The sequence below is a fragment of the Rattus rattus genome, chromosome 2, assembly GCF_011064425.1.
Source record: "Rattus rattus isolate New Zealand chromosome 2, Rrattus_CSIRO_v1, whole genome shotgun sequence".
In the NCBI taxonomy this organism is placed as follows: Eukaryota; Metazoa; Chordata; class Mammalia; order Rodentia; family Muridae; genus Rattus; species Rattus rattus.
The window spans coordinates 198,206,301-198,224,118 of NC_046155.1; the positions used below are offsets into that span (position 1 = coordinate 198,206,301).

The window sequence follows — 17,818 nt, forward strand, 5'->3', positions numbered from 1 at the left end:
AAAAACCTGTAACTGACTCAGCTTCTTTCTTTGTCTCTTCTTGCCCTTGCTCAGGGGCCTTCAGTGGCTGTGTTCTCAGCAAGTCAGGGTGACTTCAGGTTGTGACTGTCCAAGTTCATTTTTCCTGCTTCTACTTCTTGGTTTTTTTTTTTTAATTGAGATTTTTTTTTCTTTGTTTGATTTTTATATCAGGGAGTACAGTTTGGCCAACTTGCAGGAGGTGGTGTTACCTAATTCTCACCCACTCTGTGACTTACAGTTTATGTGATCTTACAGTTTATGGAAAGCCATGAGGCAAGGGTAGGGCATACTTAAGTTTCACTGATAGACAGGCTAGATGGTTTTTATTTGTTCGTTCTTTACTCTGGGGGAAGGGATCTGGGCCCCAAGCTGCTTCCTCTGTAACAGAGATTGCTTTTGAGCCCAGACTGAGAAAGCATGTGGCATGTTTTAGCGATCTCTAACTTTTAAAAAGGAAAGCATCTTTGAGGGGTTTGTGGGTGGTAGAATATACCCCCAGAAACCACAGAATAGAGCCCATCCATCAGGGTTTTGTTCTGTGGTCCATTCCTGTGACAGGGGACAAATGGAACCCTTTGTATATTTTTTTGGAGGTCAGATTCAGCTTGTGCTCTTGAATTCCTGCCAAATGCACTAATTTTATATTTGAAAAAAAAAGAAAATAGTATCCTAATAGGTGAAAGAAGAACATAAGTCTCTCTGAGAATCATTTCTATCCCACTGGGGCTTTCCTCTGGGGTCATATGGGGTCATAGTCTCAGTACCAGTAGGAGAATGCTTGCCTAAAGATGCTAAGAGCTAACATTCTCCAGCATTCTGAAGACCACTTCTTGACACTTTGATTCACTTCTTGATACCAGAGCCACTGTATGGGGACACATTTTCAATGTGAGGCAAATACCCAAAGGCAGCCACTCTGGTTAAGCCACTGTAGACTGTGGGATCCTTCACTGTCCTGTAAATTATTAGTTCTGTGGATCTGGGATCAGAGCATCTGGTGTCCAGAGCTAAAGAGAGCCTCCAGGCATGCAAAATTGCCAGCCTTTGAAAGCCCCCGTTCTTTGCACAGGCTGCGCTTGCCTGCCCCAGGCCTCTGAAGCATCTGGTCAGGCAGAGACTCTGTGGCTACCTGCGGTGGCTGTGATTATTACTCAGTCAGTGTGTATCAGCCTCTTGCAACAGGAGCTGAGTTTCCCAGCCACATGACCTCAGGAGTCACCTGGGAGTGGCCTTAAGACACAGCATTTCCCCTGCTCCTCTTAATCTCTTTTCAGATTAAGGCTTTTTAAAATGGAGACTTGGTTTCCTGACTCTAGTCCAGAGAGTTAGTGGCTGTATGGTTGTGCTGCCCACCAGGGCCTTCTGTAATGTCAAAATGCTCAACATCTAGTGTAGAAGCCTCTCACTGTGCTGTGTGAAATGTGCTCAAGCACTTAAAATGTGGTTGGTGTGAATGAGACACTAATCCAACTCTGACTCTCATCATGAGGGATTTAAGTACCATTCATGGTCACCACATTAGTCAGCCTTTCTAGTTTAGGGAAACAGAGCAAGAACAGTAGCTAAAAGAGAGCCACAGCCCTGTGCATTCCTAATGAGAGGACACCTGGCTGAGGTGCCCTCTGACTGGGACAAACATTATCACACAAGGCCAAGCTGGTTTGATAAAGCTTGGCTCAGCATCTAAGCTCTTCCTGTGATTTTTTTGAGGGGGAAGGACCCCACTTCTGTACTCTTCTGAGAAGGTAGTCATTATTGACTGTGCCTTTGACTCCTCCTAGATCAGAAGACACTAAGCTGCCTATGGCTCCCATTTCTTGAGCAGAGTCTATACCATCTTCCTTGATTTCACAAAGCCCCAGCATGAACAAATGCTTGATGTCCACAGAGGATAAATACTGAACCCAGAGATCTGTTCAAGGGAAGAGTGGGGTAAGGGTCAGAGGGAGGCTGTACTATCTGTAGATTAGGTCGAAACTCAGGGTCTATCTTGTGTGGCTTTTCTTGAGTGGTGCCAGCTGAGACCTGCAATGGTGTTCTTGCCTTTCAAGGTACTGATTGAGAAGTTGCTGTGCTGAACTATGGATGGCAGCTGAATTCATCTTCAGCTTCACTTTCTGAAACACATATGGGGCCCCTTGTCCTGAGGATGCCTAAAGAGTAAATGATCAACCTGTGGATGATTCACCAGTCCATGGCTCCCACAGCACCCTCTGCCCCTCTGGTCTCTGCATGTTATTCTGTAAGCCAAGGGTTTCATTGCTGGTGTTTGGAATCTCATTGGTCCGTTCACTGTAGAGAATCTGGCAGTCTACACCTCTACTGCTAATCTAATCTGTTTAGGCCCCCCCCCCCGATAACAACAAAACTCCCCTGCCAGCATTCTTTTCTGCCATGACTTCAAATATACACACAATCAGATTGTTGGAAATGTTGAGAATGTCAGCCTTACAACAGGTTCAAGACCAGGCAGTTAATTTACATGGAGCAGCTAAGGCTGGGTTACCCTGGTTGTCTTCCCATGTAGTTTTCTTTCCAGCTACTGCTGACACCCTTCAGCTCTTGCTGACACCCTTCAGCTCTTGCTGGGACATAGCAGAGTCAGGCAGCTGGTGAATGCATGGGTCAAGATAAAGCACAAAGTTGCAGACTTCTGTCAGAGACTGGTTTATTTTTACATTGGAAGATATAAAGGGAAGACTCAAATGACAGAACAGAGGGCCACTGAGTGCTGGATATTCAGTTTCCAAATCAGTAAGGTCTTTCACCCGTCTTGCCTCCTCTTCCGGACTAGATGTTTTTGATGGCTCAACCCAAATTGGCTGAAACAATGTCAACGATCTACTCAAATGTGCTTTGACCTGGTGGCTAAGTGGTTTTACCTAGAATCTGCTTTAAAAATACTTTTATTATTTCTTAGAGAATCTCATGCAACAGCATAACCACATTCACTCCCATCTCTCCCCACTTCCACTCCTTCCAGCCCCACCCCTTTCTACAACCCTCTTGTCCTTTTGTTACTGTTTTTTTAGAAGAGACTATCCTGCTGTACCTGTCTCCCAACTCCCCTCTCCCAACCTGTCCTGTGACCACTGTCCTAAACTCAGCCCCTTTCAAGGCAGCAAGCAATGATCAGCAATATCCAGGGTTCCATCCTTCCTCAGCCTGCACTCAGAGGAAATGACAGATTCTCTTGCAGAAAGAGTATGTTTCTTAGAACTCTCTTGGGCCTTAGATTACACACCTTCCAGGAATCAGTGTCTGATTAAGTGATGCTTCTGATCAAAACCCTGTGGTGGCATCAGGTTTTATACAGACCAGGAGCTGTGAAGAGAGATGTGGCCCACAGTAAAGACTGGTATAGTCAGCAAGAGAAGAGTAGATATGGATCAGAAACTGTAATTCCCATCTTTTCAGAACTCTAACAATGTACCATGATGTAACCATAGGTGTGATTACTGTTAGGAGCAGAATGTGATGCTCATGTACCTTTGTTCCCTCTCATTCCTCTTTTCCTTTCTCCTCTTCCTTCCCATCTCTCATTTCTATCCCCCTTTCTTCATCAGTCTTCTCCGTACTCCACCCCCATTCCTCCAGTCTTACCTTCCCCTTCTTATCCACCATGCCCCCAAACCCCACCCCTACCCTGGCTTCTGGATGGATAGTCAGTCCTGTATTTAACTCGATTGGGTTAGCGAGCTATACTTAAAGTAAAGCCTTTATTCACATTTGCTCCCCCAGGAAGAAGAAATGCCAGATGTAGAAATTGATATTGATGATCTTCTTGATGCTGACAGTGAGGAGGAAAGAGCTTCAAAATTACAGGTAAACAGCTTTCAAAACCTAGGTTGTCCTGATCATGGGGGTTTAAGTCCACTTGGGTCTCCAAAGCCTGGGCACCAACTGATGCTGTGTGGTGGGGGCATTGGCAGTCCGCAGGACTTGAACAGTGGCATTTAGCAGAACAGAAAGCATTGGTGCTAGCATCTGATGTAAACCTGATAATAAAACAGCTGTTGACAACTGTTTTCCAGGGACCTTCTGGGACAGTGATCCCAAACCTTATTATTCAGGGAGACAGGGTCAGTTCCATCTTGAAAGGTCAATCTCCAGGAAAGGCAGAAGTACCATGCAGGCAAGTGATAAGGAGAGAGACTGAGCCAGACCTGGGAATATCTAAGCCCTGGGCTCTCACTTTACAACCATGGTGGATTAAATCTTTTTTTTTTTTTTTCTTTTTTTTTTTTTTTTTTTTTTTTTTTTTTTTCCGGAGCTGGGGACCGAACCCAGGGCCTTGCGCTTCTAGGCAAGCACTCTACCACTGAGCTAAATCCCCCAACCCGGATTAAATCATTTTTGAAAGCAGTTGCTAGAATTAGATTTGTTTGGAATGTGATTGTGTTTAGTAAAATACCTTTTATTAGGTACTCACCTGATTATATTCTGACGGAATAGTGGTGCTCAAGGTGCCTAATGTTTCTTAGCAAACAGCAGTACAACCCAGATTTCCCCACAGGAGGTCTTGTCTCAATCTGTGAGCAGTTTCGAAAACTGATTAACCTGTGACCTGTGGTTGTTGTTTATGCTCAATGGTACATGGTGACTGGAGCCGATCAAAATGCCCATTTTACTTCATCAATGTAATTAATGTGTTCATGATTAAGAGTGCCCTGAGAGTTCTAATGATTATTCCTTGTGTGTAGATTTCATTGGGAGACAATAGGAAGGTTTTTTGTTTTGTTTTGTTTTGTTTTGTTGGTGTTTTGTTTTTCAAAACATGATTTCTTTGTGTACCCTTGGCTATCCTGGAACTCACTTTGTAGACCAGGCTGGCCTCAAACTCACAGAGATCTGCCTACTTCTGCCTTCTCCTGAGTGCTGGGATTAAAGGCGTGTGTCACCATGCCTGCCCCTTGACAATAAAAAAGAAAAGATAAAGCAGACATCAGTTCTATAGAAAATAAAATGACATTTAAAAAGTCAGTTGAGAACTTGAAAGGGGCGTTTTAGTTGTCCTCTGAGTCCCTCCCTGCCTGGCTCCCATGTGAGTGAGAAGAAGATAAAACCAACTATGGCTGAATCATGGCCAGAGCCCTCTCTCTCTCCATGTCCAGGATGGTTGCCACCATCTTGCACAGGCAGGGGTCAGCTTTAAGTATGTCTGGTTTAATATGAGCCAGGTAGGTAATCCAAAGGGAAGGGTGTAAGTGTGCACATGAGTGTGTGTACAGAAAGAGGGAAAATGTCATCCTTTAAAGCAAGCTGTGATCAGTGAGTCATTTATAATTTAGTGAGGGTTATATTTGATTTTCAAAGCTATCATAGCACAAAAGCAATTTTTTGTCTTCCAAAAACTCTATGCAGTATGTTTATGTATGCTTATGTGTATGTATATATGTATGTGTGCATATACATACATACATACATACATACATACATACATACATACATACATACATACGGACAAAACATGAGTGGCACTTTTATATCTTAGCTGACCAACTGGATCTTCTAAATATAACTTATTTAGAATGATATTCCTAGATATGTATTTATTGATTTCTACATCCAATGAGATAAAATGTGACTGTAGATAGTCAGTAGTAATCCTTGACAGACCATTGTAAAATATGATTTAAAGTTGAAATGAGGGAGCTGGAGAGAAAGTTCAGTAGTTAAGAGCACTTGGTGCTCTTCCAGAGAGCTAGAGTTCTATTCCTAGCACCCAAGTCAGTGGGCTCACAAACTGTCCATAACTCCAGCTCCATGGGACATTGAACATCCTCCCCTCATGGATCCTGCATTCATGTGTACACACACACACACACACACACACACACACACACACACACACACACACACACAATTTAAGATAAAATAATTTAAATTAAAAAATGACTTTTTAATTTCACCTTTAAGATGATGAATTTAAAAAAAATCCTGACTTTCTGTGTATTTAATTCTAGGAAGCTCTTGTAGACTGCTATAAACCAACAGAGGTAAGCCAATTATTCTACCTAAGTGCTGTGTTGGAATTGGTTTTTTGTCAAATCAATTTGCCTGTTTTGAAAGCTAAGCTACCACCAAGCCCAGCCACTATTGCTGATGCCAGGAAGTGCTTGCTGACAGGAGACAGATATGAGTGTTCCCTGAGAGTCTCTGCCAGAGCTCTACTGATACAGATGAAGGGAACCCCATTGCAGGAGTTATAGAAAAGTCTGAAGTAGCTAAAGGTTTTTGCAACACCATAGGAAGAACAACATTATCAACCAACCAGACCTCACCAGAGCTCCCAGGGACTAAACCACCAATCAATGAGTGCATGTGAAAGAACCCATGACTCCAGCCACATGTGTAGTGGAGGATGACATTATCCAGCATCAATGGGAAGAAAAGCCCTCTGTCCTGTAAAGGCTTATTTTCCCCATGTGAGGGAATGCCAGGGCATTGGGGTGGGAGTGGATGGATGAAGGTAGGAGCGTTTCATAGAGGCAGGAGGAGGGAAGGGTTTATAGGAGAGGGAAAGGGGGATAAAGGTAAATATAAAATATTCAGAAAAATAAAATTTAAAAAAAAAAAAATAAAAGAAAAAAAGAAAGCTAAGCTACAACAAGTGAATACAAATGATCAGTTTCCACCCGTGCTCGCCTGTGTTTCTCATCTCTAAGCCTAAATCTGTTTGGTTCAGATGTTATCAGAGTAGGGTTTTAGAGAAAATCTTCACGTCAGAGAAAATAGTGAGGAGATACAGAGTCATTACAGATGGAGACTATAGTTTATGACTTTATGGATATACATTTTAAAAACATGCTTCAAGTCAGGGTTGGCCAGGTGGCTCAGCAATTAGGAGCACTGGCTGCTCTTCAGAGGACCCAGGCTAGGTTTCCTGCAGCCACACAGCAAGTTTCAACCATTTGTAACACCAGTTCCAGATGATCCAGTACCCTATGCTGGCATCTGTGTGTATACACCTATGCACATGCTGTATAGAAATATACGCAGACAAAAAACATACATGTAAATTACCTTTATTAGGAGAGAAAAATGTTCTGCTTCATCTGGGTGTTTAACAAGTGTTATGTTTAGTATTAGAAACAATAGATATTGCTGATTAGACCAAAGCATTTGATATAGAGATTAAGGTTTTGATCAGTTATGAAATAATTAGCTCCCTCCGACCCCCACCAAATACTTCATTTGTTCCTGTGGTAAATCAGAGAAATGGGAAGACCTGTCAGATGACCGGAGGTCACTTAAGGTCAAAGCAATGGTGCTTGACTCTTGAGATTTGAAGCGGTTAAACTATGGAAAAGAAAATATGTGTTTAAGACTGTGTAAATGTCTGTGTTTTATGATCATTTAGTTTAAGGGTACATATCAATTTGAGCCATGTATTTAAAGCCCCCTGTTTTGACTGCATCCTATAGAAGTGTAAATATTTAACTTTGTCTATTAAAAGTGTATTTTTGGTGAACGTGACACACATTCATACTTTTGAAAAGCCACCAATGTCATAAGGCCAAGAAAGAAAAGCTTGTACTCCCTGTACTCCCTTCCCTCTATTTCCTCTAGAATATGTATATATACTTTTCTCTAGAGGAAATATATATATATATAAAGTGTATATATATATATATACACTTTATATATATATATACACTTTTCATTTATTGTCTTTCTGGGAAAGATGACAATTCTTTCTACATAATTCTTTTTTATTCATCCCTCCATTAAAATTATGTAGCGGTATTTTATAAAATCAATAGTTGAAGCCTGTAATATTACCATCTAAACAAGTGTTTTCACTACAAAGCTAACAGTAAACTAGGGCCATGGCTTCTCACATGCATATGTCCATGTATACCTGTGCACGTATGTGCACGTGCGTGCATGTGGCCCTTTTCCTTTGTCTGTTTTTTACTCATTGTTTTTATTTACTTCTTCCTCAGCTTTCTGAATCTATGGTTTTCTTCTTATTTGGAAATTAACTTTGATGGAACCTTGAAGCCCATTCTCAATTTGTTTTCCATGACTTCACCTCGTACCCAGCTTTCTAAAAGATGTCCTGGACTTGAGTTCTTCGAATATTTTTATTGCTACCTTAAAGGGTTGCCTGTCTCGTATCTAACATCTCAGATTTCTTTCTGGACAGGTTTCCATTTGTTTTAGTATTTCCCCCCGTTTCAGTAGTCAATGTTATTCTCCTTGAGGACTTTAATCAGGTGTTTTACTTTTAACCTTATTCTGTTTATTCTTGGGTCTTATTCTGTGGTGAGCAGGTTGCCAGTCAGACTTTTTAATGCTGCTTTGTGTGGCATAAGATAAGGGCAGTATAACTGTGAGCAACATACTAATGCTAGTCCCTTAGGATTGCATTACAGTGAGCTGTCACCGCTGTCACTATAAATGCAGGGTATTTACACAACAAAAATCTCACATATGTTCCTGAGAATAGAGCCCCGACTTTAAATGATGCATGGTTACTTGAATGTCTTTCTTTTTTCCCCTGGGAAGATTGAGGCTGTGTCAAAGTGATTGTTCTAACCCCCGACTGGAAAGTTGCCAGTTTGACTTTAGGCTTTCTGGAAGCAGAAGGAGGCAAAAGAGCCTCCCTCCACCTTAGCTGTTTGGGGAATAGAGCTTCTTTATCTTCAGAGTGTCGAGTGTCGGGGGGGTGAATACGAATTAGAACATTCTGATGTTTGAAGGGCAGTTTAAAGTTGATATGTTGGGTTAGACAAAATACTGCTAGGGATGTAGTTGAGAAAAAATGAGGACTGGACATGGAGCTCAGTTTGGAGTGCTTGCCCGGAATGTAAAGGGTTGTTGTCTGAGTCCTCCATCCCCTTTGGAGATGGTGAGACGGCACAGGACCAGTGGCACAGATTCAGGGAACAGGTGAGAATGCAGCAGCAAGCTCATTTATTAATTCTTGGAGAACTCCCTTTACACTGTCCATCCTTATCCCATTGGTTCCAAGCAAGCCTGTTCTCCAAAAGGGAGTTCCTGATTGGCTGTTATTGTCTGCGTCATCAATCTCTAGGCTCTCAGGCAGGCTTCAGTTTGTCCCTCATGTGCTAGCTGCCTCTGAGGATGGAGGGTAAGGTTGAGGGGGACGCAGGGGGCACTTGCTGTTTCCTGACTTGTGAGGATGAGGCCACCACCCTGGCAGCGGGTCTTTCTTCTCCCCCTCCACGCGCGCAAGTACTTGTGACTACATGGAGGCTAGGGATCAACTTTGCCTGTCATTCCCCAGGTGAGGTCTATCTTGCCCCGGTTTTGTGGTTTGTTGGTTCTTTGAGAGATGATTTCTCACTGGCCTAGAGATCTCCATGTGGTAGGCTAGGTTAGCTAGCCAGAAAGCCCTAGGAATCCTCTAGGCTCTGCCTGCTCAGTGCTGGAATTAGAGTGTTAACTACCATACCTGGTTGGGGGTTGAATTTAGCTTGTCATGATCTCACAGCAAGCTCTTGGCCAACTGGTTTAGCCAGCCTCAGCCTCTGGTCTTGATGCATTGTCTTAGGAGATTAGAAAACAAAAAGAAAAAAAAATCACCCTTTGACTATTCTGAAAAGAGAGAGACGAGCTGGAGTTCCCAAGTGAGCATCTCTGGATTCTTTTTTTAGCTAGGGGAATAGAAGTGCTGCCGAGTGAGGGAGTCTATTCAAGTTCATTTATCCTAAACGATGCTTTGAGAAAGGTGGAGTGCTTTGGTATATGCTTGTAAGACACAGAGCTCTGTGACAGCTGGACTAGAAAGAAACATATTGGCTTCTTATTTTTCAGAGTTAAGTACCTCACATTGTATCAACCTGTTCAATCTGGTGAAGAGGGCTTGAGTAACTTGACTACAGTGTCAGAGAAGTAACCCAGGGAGCCACTGGTTGACTCTGAGGTCTAACACTGGGTCCTCCTGTGCTCTGTCCTGCCATCCTACCTGTCCTCATGAGTACCTTGCCTCAGAACTTTAAAGGATTCTATCCAATCTGAACTAGATGGCGAATAATTAAGCATCTCTCCTTTTAAAGCACCCATCTCTGGAGGTGCTGTATTTTGATCAAAGTTACTTTATACACAATCATGCCACTTGGAAGGTTGGAATGTAAACAAAGCATCTTTGATGATGGAGACAGAGTTGTTTATATCCCCTTGCCACAGAGGGAGAAGAGATGGTGGAAAGAAGAGGAAGTTTTAAGTTAAGTCTTTTGGGCAAAACCAGCCGGTGCTATGTAAGTTTTAATCAGGTTCTCAACCACTCTGGGCCTTCATTTCCTCTTGTTACAGATGCTCCTGTAAATGAAAGTACTCATAAATGTACCCCAGCAATTCTGTAAGGGTTATTTACAGTGATAATTTTAATGGTAGTAATTGATTTGTAAGCAGAGAATCTAACTATGTATTGAATATTTATTAAGTCAATTACAGCACAGTATTTTACACAAACTTAGACTTCCAGAGCACTTTTAGATTCATAGTGCAATAAGCAAGAAGGTATAAAGATTTCCCATCTATATCCCCAGCTTCCTCCATTATCAACATCCCCACAGAGTGGCACATTTGTAAGTCCTGTTGAGTCCATGTAGAAACATGATAATCACACACATCCATAGTCTACATTAGGGTTCACACTTGTTCTTGTACCTTCTGTGAGTTTTGAAAAAATTTGGCTTGTGTTCATCATAACTATGTCTTACAAAGTAGCTTCACTGCCTTGCATTCTGCCCTGCCAACCCCTTCTTCCTTGCAGACCTACACAACACTGGTCTTTGTAGTCCCCATGGTTTCCCCCTGTTGGCATCCAGCTGGAGTCTTGCAAGATGTCGCTCCCTCAGCCTCACTTCTTCACATTCAGCCATTTCAGTCTCCTCCATGGCTTTCCATGGCTTGACAGCTCACTCCATTTTAGTTCTAGATGATAGCTCCAGGTCTATAACTAGTGCTCACACCTTAAATGATGTCTTGACTGGCTGCAAGTGTTGGCAATGCTGCTTTGAATATTCTTGTGCAGATTTTTGTAATGATAAGTTTCCATGCCTTTGGGGCTAATTCCAAGGAACATATAGTGTATCTTAAGACTATACTTGGATTTGTGGGAACTTACCAAACCCTTTTGAGGTAACCAGATGGTTTTTCGTTCTCCTCAGGAATGAATGCTCCTCCTGCCCCAAATCCTCCACAACACTTGGTATTGTTAAAGTTCTTTACTTTTGGCTATTCTGAGAGGTGCATAGTGATATATCTTTGTTTTAATCTAAATTTTCCTATGACATGTCATATGGAGCACTTACTTGTATACATATTTGATACCCATATATTTCCTCAGAGGAGAGATATCTAGTGAGGTCTCTAGTTCAATTTTTTTAAACTGGGTTTTTCTTTGTTTTTGTTTTTGCTGCTGTTGAATATCAAGATGTCTTTATTTTTATTTTTTATCTTATGTGTCTGAGTGTCTCGTCTGCATGCATTTAAGTGCATCACATTCATGCTGTGCCTACAGCGACAAAAAGAGGATTTCTGATCCTGAAACGAGAGTTACAGGCAGCTGTGAGCCGCTATGTGAGGAGCTGGACACCAGACCCAGGTCCTTGTAACAACAGCAGCTGTTCTTAACCACTGAGCTGTCTCTCCAGCTCTTGCTATGGATTTTAAAAATTCTTCTAGACTAGGGTTGTAGATCATTGGTAGAATAGTTGTGTATCATACACAAAGAGGAGAGAGTGGGAAACATTAGTTTGTCTTGTTCTCCAGGCTTTTAGTAATAGGTATATCTTTGAAAAGTCTTTTCTTCCACTCTGTTCTTTCTCTTTGGAGTGTCTTTTACAGACGGTTTACTTAGTGAAGCCCAGATTATCAATGTTCTCTTGCATGGATTTCTTTTTCTTTGCCTTTGTTGATGCTCCTAACACTCATCACTGTGGATGACCACTGCTATTTTCTTCTGCGATATACATCTTACTGGACTGTTATTGTTTTACATTTAGGTCTATATTTGGTCTGAGTTATTTTTCGAGGAGAGTAAAGAGTTGTCTCTAGAGTGTTTGCTTTTATCTTGAATGTGCATGTCCAGTCTGTATCAGCACCAGTTGTTTGAAAGTTTTTTCTCGCCTCACCCTATTGCCTTTGAACCTTTATCAAAGATTAGTTGATTACATTTCCATAGGTCTATTTCTGGGCTATCTATTCTGAGTCATAGTTGGGCTTCTCTTGCTCTTCATAATACCAAAATAGTCTTAATTACTTGAGCCTTACAGTACATCTTGAAGATAGATAGCATCTTCTCTCTAGTGGCTTTCTTCTATTGGTGCTATGATAATGGTTGTCAGTCATGTGCTTCTGCACTTTAGAATAGGCTAACAATAACCACGAAAGAATTTACTGGAAATTGTGAATGAGATTACATTCAATCTGGAGGTCAAGTCGGGGAGAGACAATGTATTTGGCAACAGTATATCTTCTTACCAATAAAACTGGAATGTTTCCCTGTCTTAGTTTCTTTCCCTATTGCTGTGATAAAGTACCCTGACAAAACCAAATTTAGACAAGAAGAATTTATTTTGGTTTATAATTCAAGGTACAGTCCAGTATGGTGGGGGAAATCTTGGCAGCAGATGCTTGAAGCAGCTCTTTATGTCATAACCACACCAAAAGCAGATGAATGTCAGTGCTCAGATTTCCCCATGGCTCTCCATTTTTATATGGTCAAGGACCCTACCAAAAGAATAGCACTGCCCCAAGTGGGAAGGTCTTCACACCTCAATTAGTCCATTCAAGATAATCTCCCATGAGCATGCCCAGAGGCTAACCTAAGTATGCTTGGAGGCTTGTCTCCTAGATGATTCTGGATATTACCAAGTTGACAGTTAAGACATCACATCTCCTGCTTTTATTGATATGGCCTCAAGCTTAGGGATTCTTTCCTTAACTGTGTCCATTTTACTTTTGAGCCACCAAAGGTGGTCTACATTTCGGTGAGTGTTTTTCATCACAGGGACTTCCTCTCTATGTGTCATCTGCCCTTTCACCAGAGCCTTTGGCCCAGTACCATAGTTAGTTTCAATTCTTAGATCACTGTTTCTTGCCATTACCTGAATCTGATTAAGATGGTTACTGCTTCTTTAAACTGTGACCTTTTCTGTTGTCTTGTATATTTGCTTGATAAATTATGTACCAGAGACTTGTTATGAGTCATTAGTAACATAGGTTTGGGCTGGGTAGTCAGTGAAAGCTTTCTACAGCCAAAGGACACAGTCTCAGCCTTTCCAGTGAGCTATTGTCCCTGGACTGTAAAGTTCCTCAGTTCCTCTCGGTCTCTACATCAGCTCTCCTACCACACCTTCCTCTGACCTCCCACTAACTCACCCTACCCAAAATGGATAGAGCCAGCTAGAGTGGGGTTTTCCTCCCCTCAAGTTTCTTAGATTCTAGAAACACAAAGAATTTTCCTTTGATGTCCAATATGAGGACTTGGGAAAACTCACTAAATGATACCATGTCTAGACCCGAATCCCCTTAGGATATTTTTTTTATCTCTCTAGCAACTTGCCATTTGTGGATGGGTCTTCTTTCAGGGTGTTGGTCCCCACGGAGACAGAGACTGCTCCCTGTGGTTTTTCTACTCCAAGTTGTAATTCTCTGTATTTGCCCACCACTCTCTCCATTCGTGGTATTGGTTTGCCCTGTGGACTCACGTCTCTTATAGATCTAAAATGGAGTTGCTGATCTTCCATTCGGCTGTTGGCTTTTTACTTCTTGGTAGGAAGGTGTTGCCATATGGATGCCTCACCACGTCAGCCTGCAGATGGACCCCACTGTTATCAGTTAAGGATCTGAGACATGGAGAGGCTACCAAGACCCCCACAGCTTGTCAGACATCAGGTCAGAGTGGTATGGAAACCCACAAGGTCAAGCTTAATTCACAGGAGGGCTGTGACCTGCCCACTGAATTTGAATCCATATAAAGTCTTCCACTCACATGCAAACATTCAAAATGTCCCAATTCACAAATTACATTCTTCAATTGTTATTATTAAAAATGACTTTCAAAAAACGTGCTAATTTCTCACAAGTATACTGATTTGGGCATGTCTTCCTCTGTCATACCTTTGCAGCTGTGATTTTCTTCTGTGTGTCACAGGCTGACTACCGAAAGGACTTTCATTTGTTCGATTTGGTTTATATCCTAACTGTGTCATACCTTTCATGACTTGGGCACATGAAGACTCATGATGTAATTAGGGCCAGCTCTCTCTGTAGTAGTGAATAGAGGGTAAGATTAGGTGAAGGGGGGGCTAGCACATGAGGTTGCCCTGGATCTTCACACATGTGCCAGGGCACAGACATGGTCATAGTCACACACAGAGGTACACACACACATACACACACACACATACACACACACACACACACACACTGGGAGAGAGTGTAAGGGGGTGGGCATGTTTTGAAATCATGTTCCCCATGAGTAAATGCCAATTTGGATGTAGTTGATATAAAACAGGTTTAAGTAGATGAGGAAAGAGAACATTGTTACAGCATGCATGTAGGACATGGTAATTCTGTTTCCCGTTATTTGGGGTTGAGTAGTCAGTATGCCAACCCGCTGGTGTTGGCAGGATTGGAGGGATGTTTGAGCAGCTTTAACCAAGCCAAGCTGAGTCTCATTTCTTATTTCTCTGTCCCTTACTTGATTTTCAATCTTAGGATTACATAGGTGTCCCTCCATTATATTGGAGTAAGGGACAGAAAATGTATTTGGTACCTACAGGAGGAGTCTGCCTTCCTGACTGCAGGGAGTGGCAGGATAGGCTCCTGCGACAGATGGGCTCTTCTGAAAAGGGTTTGCTCCTAGCTGAAGGTGCCCATGTCACTGCTCAGGGTAAACATTGAGTTTTTCTGAGTACTTTGGTGTTATTTGCTCTCCCAGTGGCTGCCCTGCAAGTTTGCCTTTGAATAATCAAAGCCTATCGGTTGCTATGGAGTTAGAAGTTCCCAGGATGATTCAGAGACCATGGTGGCAAGAAGCATTTCCAAGTCCTAGTTATCTGTAGGGGCCATTTCTATGTAGTAAATGTGCTATGGTTTAGAAATAGAAACTGACTGATGCTTTCTGGAAGACAGCCCGCTCTGATGGCACCCCCCCATCCCAATTCTGCCCAATGGAAGGCAGATTCTGCTTGTTTGGGCCTTGTGCCATGATGTTACTTTTCTAAGGGACTTTGGTATATCTAGTTTATGCTGACATGGACTGACTTACAGATTTCCTTGAACTGGGTAGGGTGGAAAGATCATCTGAGTATTGACTGCATCAGAAGCTTATGGGTGTCTGAAGAAGGCACAATCATTGATTTACCACAACCTCTCATTCATTTTCTCAACCAATGTTTACGGACACTAATCTAAAGACAGGGACACAGCAGTGAATGCTCACTACTATTTAAAAGGCAATCTCCTGAGAAGGGGACTTGGGTAGGTATTTAAATGCTGAAAGGAATAGCGAAATAGGGAAACAGGTCATCATTGTCCTTCTGTCAGCTCACCAGCTTCTGTAGCTTAGGAGCCCAAGTGTGGCTTAGAGGAATTGCTCCAACAAGGGGCAGCCAGGTTGCTCAGCTTAATAATCCTGAATTCTCAAGCAAGAAACCCTATGTTATGTCTCTGTTAGGCCCTTCTGATTTGGCTTATGAGACTTTTTCTAAAGAGACATCAGTCTGGGTCTGCAAGAGGAACAGATCTTGACTAGGTAAGAGACTCCACACTCCTCAAAAAGATCCCCAGATAACTTCTTGCACATCACTAGTTAACAAAATAATTCTGCCTAAAGAAAAAGTATAAGAGAATAAGCATGGGTATACAGAAACAAAGGAAAGAGATGCTGCCACCCTCAGAAAAAAAGCTTTCAAATAGAGACAAAATTGGCCCTGAAGTTCTGTAGAATAACAGGGCAATGAATGCTTAAGGATGAGGTTAGTACTGAGATAACACGTAAGGCTTCATCAGGTAGCCTAAAAGATCTCAGATCTGACTGTTAACTGCACATTTTCATACATATATCCCTCCCCCCTTTCTATTTTTTCAAGACCAGATTTTTCTGTGTAACAACCCTGGCTGTTCTGGAACCCACTCTGTAGACCAGGCTGGCCTTGAACTTACAGTAATCCTCTTGCCTCTGCCTCCCAAGTGCTGGGATTAAAGGCATATGCTAACACCATTGCCACTGCCATCCAGCATTTTGTTTTGTTTTGAGGTTTTATATAGGCCAGGCTATCCTCAAATTCACTACATAGCTGAGGATGAACTTCTGATTCTGCTGCCTCTACCTGCTGAGGGCTAGGGTGAGAGATATGCACCATGCAGGTCTTGTGTGATGGTGGAGATTGAATCTAGGGCTTAAGTTTGCTAGACTACTAAGCTACATCCCCAGGCCCCTCCTACTCTTTATGCCCCAGACCTCTTTGCCCAGTGTGTGTTGGGACTGACATTGAAAATAAACCTCATGCTCTCGCTCTCCCTTGCTGCTTTTCTGTGGACTCCTATCAGGAACATCAGCTTCCTGCTGGTATATGTGTAAAGCCCATTAAGGTCATCTTTATATCCAGAAGTATTCCCTGACAGTAGTTATGGGACAAAAGTCTGTGTCCACTTCCTGTTTGGTGAAGATTCAGCACTCTGCAAAGTTACCGAACGGTTCACAAGACTGTCCCCACTGCAAAACCAATTGCAAGTTTAGAGGTGCCTCGGGTAAGCTATGTGTTTGGTGATTTAATAGAGGAGCCCACAGATTCATTGAAATCCATTATATTTCTTATTCTGATCCATCTAGTAAACATAACAGATTAATGGGCCCACTTGACATTTTCTAATGATTGATGGAGACTTTATAGCTTCTTACTAAATTTAAAATGATCTCTGTTACCTTAACGCAACCCCATTTCCCGCTGTGTGGTTAGAACTACATAGACATAAGCAAATGGGAATTAAAGAACAATGTGGGGTGCACTGGGCTCCTTTGCTGTATGCAGACACGGGTGGGTTTTTTGTAAGAAACAAACACATCTAGAAGTAGGAATTGAATATCAGATTAAAGAGACTGTAATCACAGCAAAATGAATTAATCTTAAAAGCAGATAGGAATCAAGCAAAGAACATAGCTTCATGTCTTCAAGTTAAAGAAGGGAAATCAAAACTGGTCTGTGATTAAGGCCTTCAGGAATTTATATTAGCAGAAGTCATTTGACAGCACCCATAAGACGTCACCTGAAGCAGATAGCAAGAACCAATTTTCAGATAATGAAAAGTAGGGTCAATTTTGATAGCCCCTGTGAGCTGATGGATCGAACTGTAGTCTTCCTGACTCCATAGATGTAGTGAATATTGACTCTTTCATTGAGGAGTGTACCTGAATGGAGCTTGCTGTCTGACTGTGCTGATTGGGAGTATATCCCAGAATCCCCTGGGCTGATCATCTGGATGTGTTATGGCAATTCACTGTTTCCTCTCTTGACTCCTGGGAACCTTGCATAGTCAGGGTAATAAGATTTTGATGTGTTTTTTGTTGTTGTTGTTAATGTCTAACTGGCTCTCCAGGTAACAACATTTTGTTATTTTAAACAGTTTTCAGGTGTTACCATCACCTGTCCAAAGAGGAAAATCCTGTAGCATGTAGTTGTTACTACCCTGCTTTAAACTATTTGGATCAAACGCCAGTCCCCCATTCAGAGAATATTGGATCTGTAGATGAAAAACACAGACATACATGGCTCAATTTCAGCCTGCCTTTTTGGCTTAATTGCTGGGAACT

General features: G+C 42.1%; 1 protein-coding gene across 1 annotated transcript in view; it reads left to right on the forward strand.

Moving 5' to 3' along the window:
• Positions 1–2,170: 2,170 nt before the first annotated feature.
• Ppp1r14c (protein phosphatase 1 regulatory inhibitor subunit 14C) overlaps positions 2,171–17,818 on the forward strand; it is a 52,034-nt gene continuing 36,386 nt past the window's right edge. Inside the window, exons 1-3 of the mRNA XM_032894792.1 lie at positions 2,171–2,263; positions 3,763–3,846; positions 5,988–6,020. Coding sequence (XP_032750683.1) covers positions 2,186–2,263; positions 3,763–3,846; positions 5,988–6,020 — 195 coding nt within the window. The 5' untranslated portion in view covers positions 2,171–2,185. The remainder of the gene's footprint in view (positions 2,264–3,762; positions 3,847–5,987; positions 6,021–17,818) is intronic.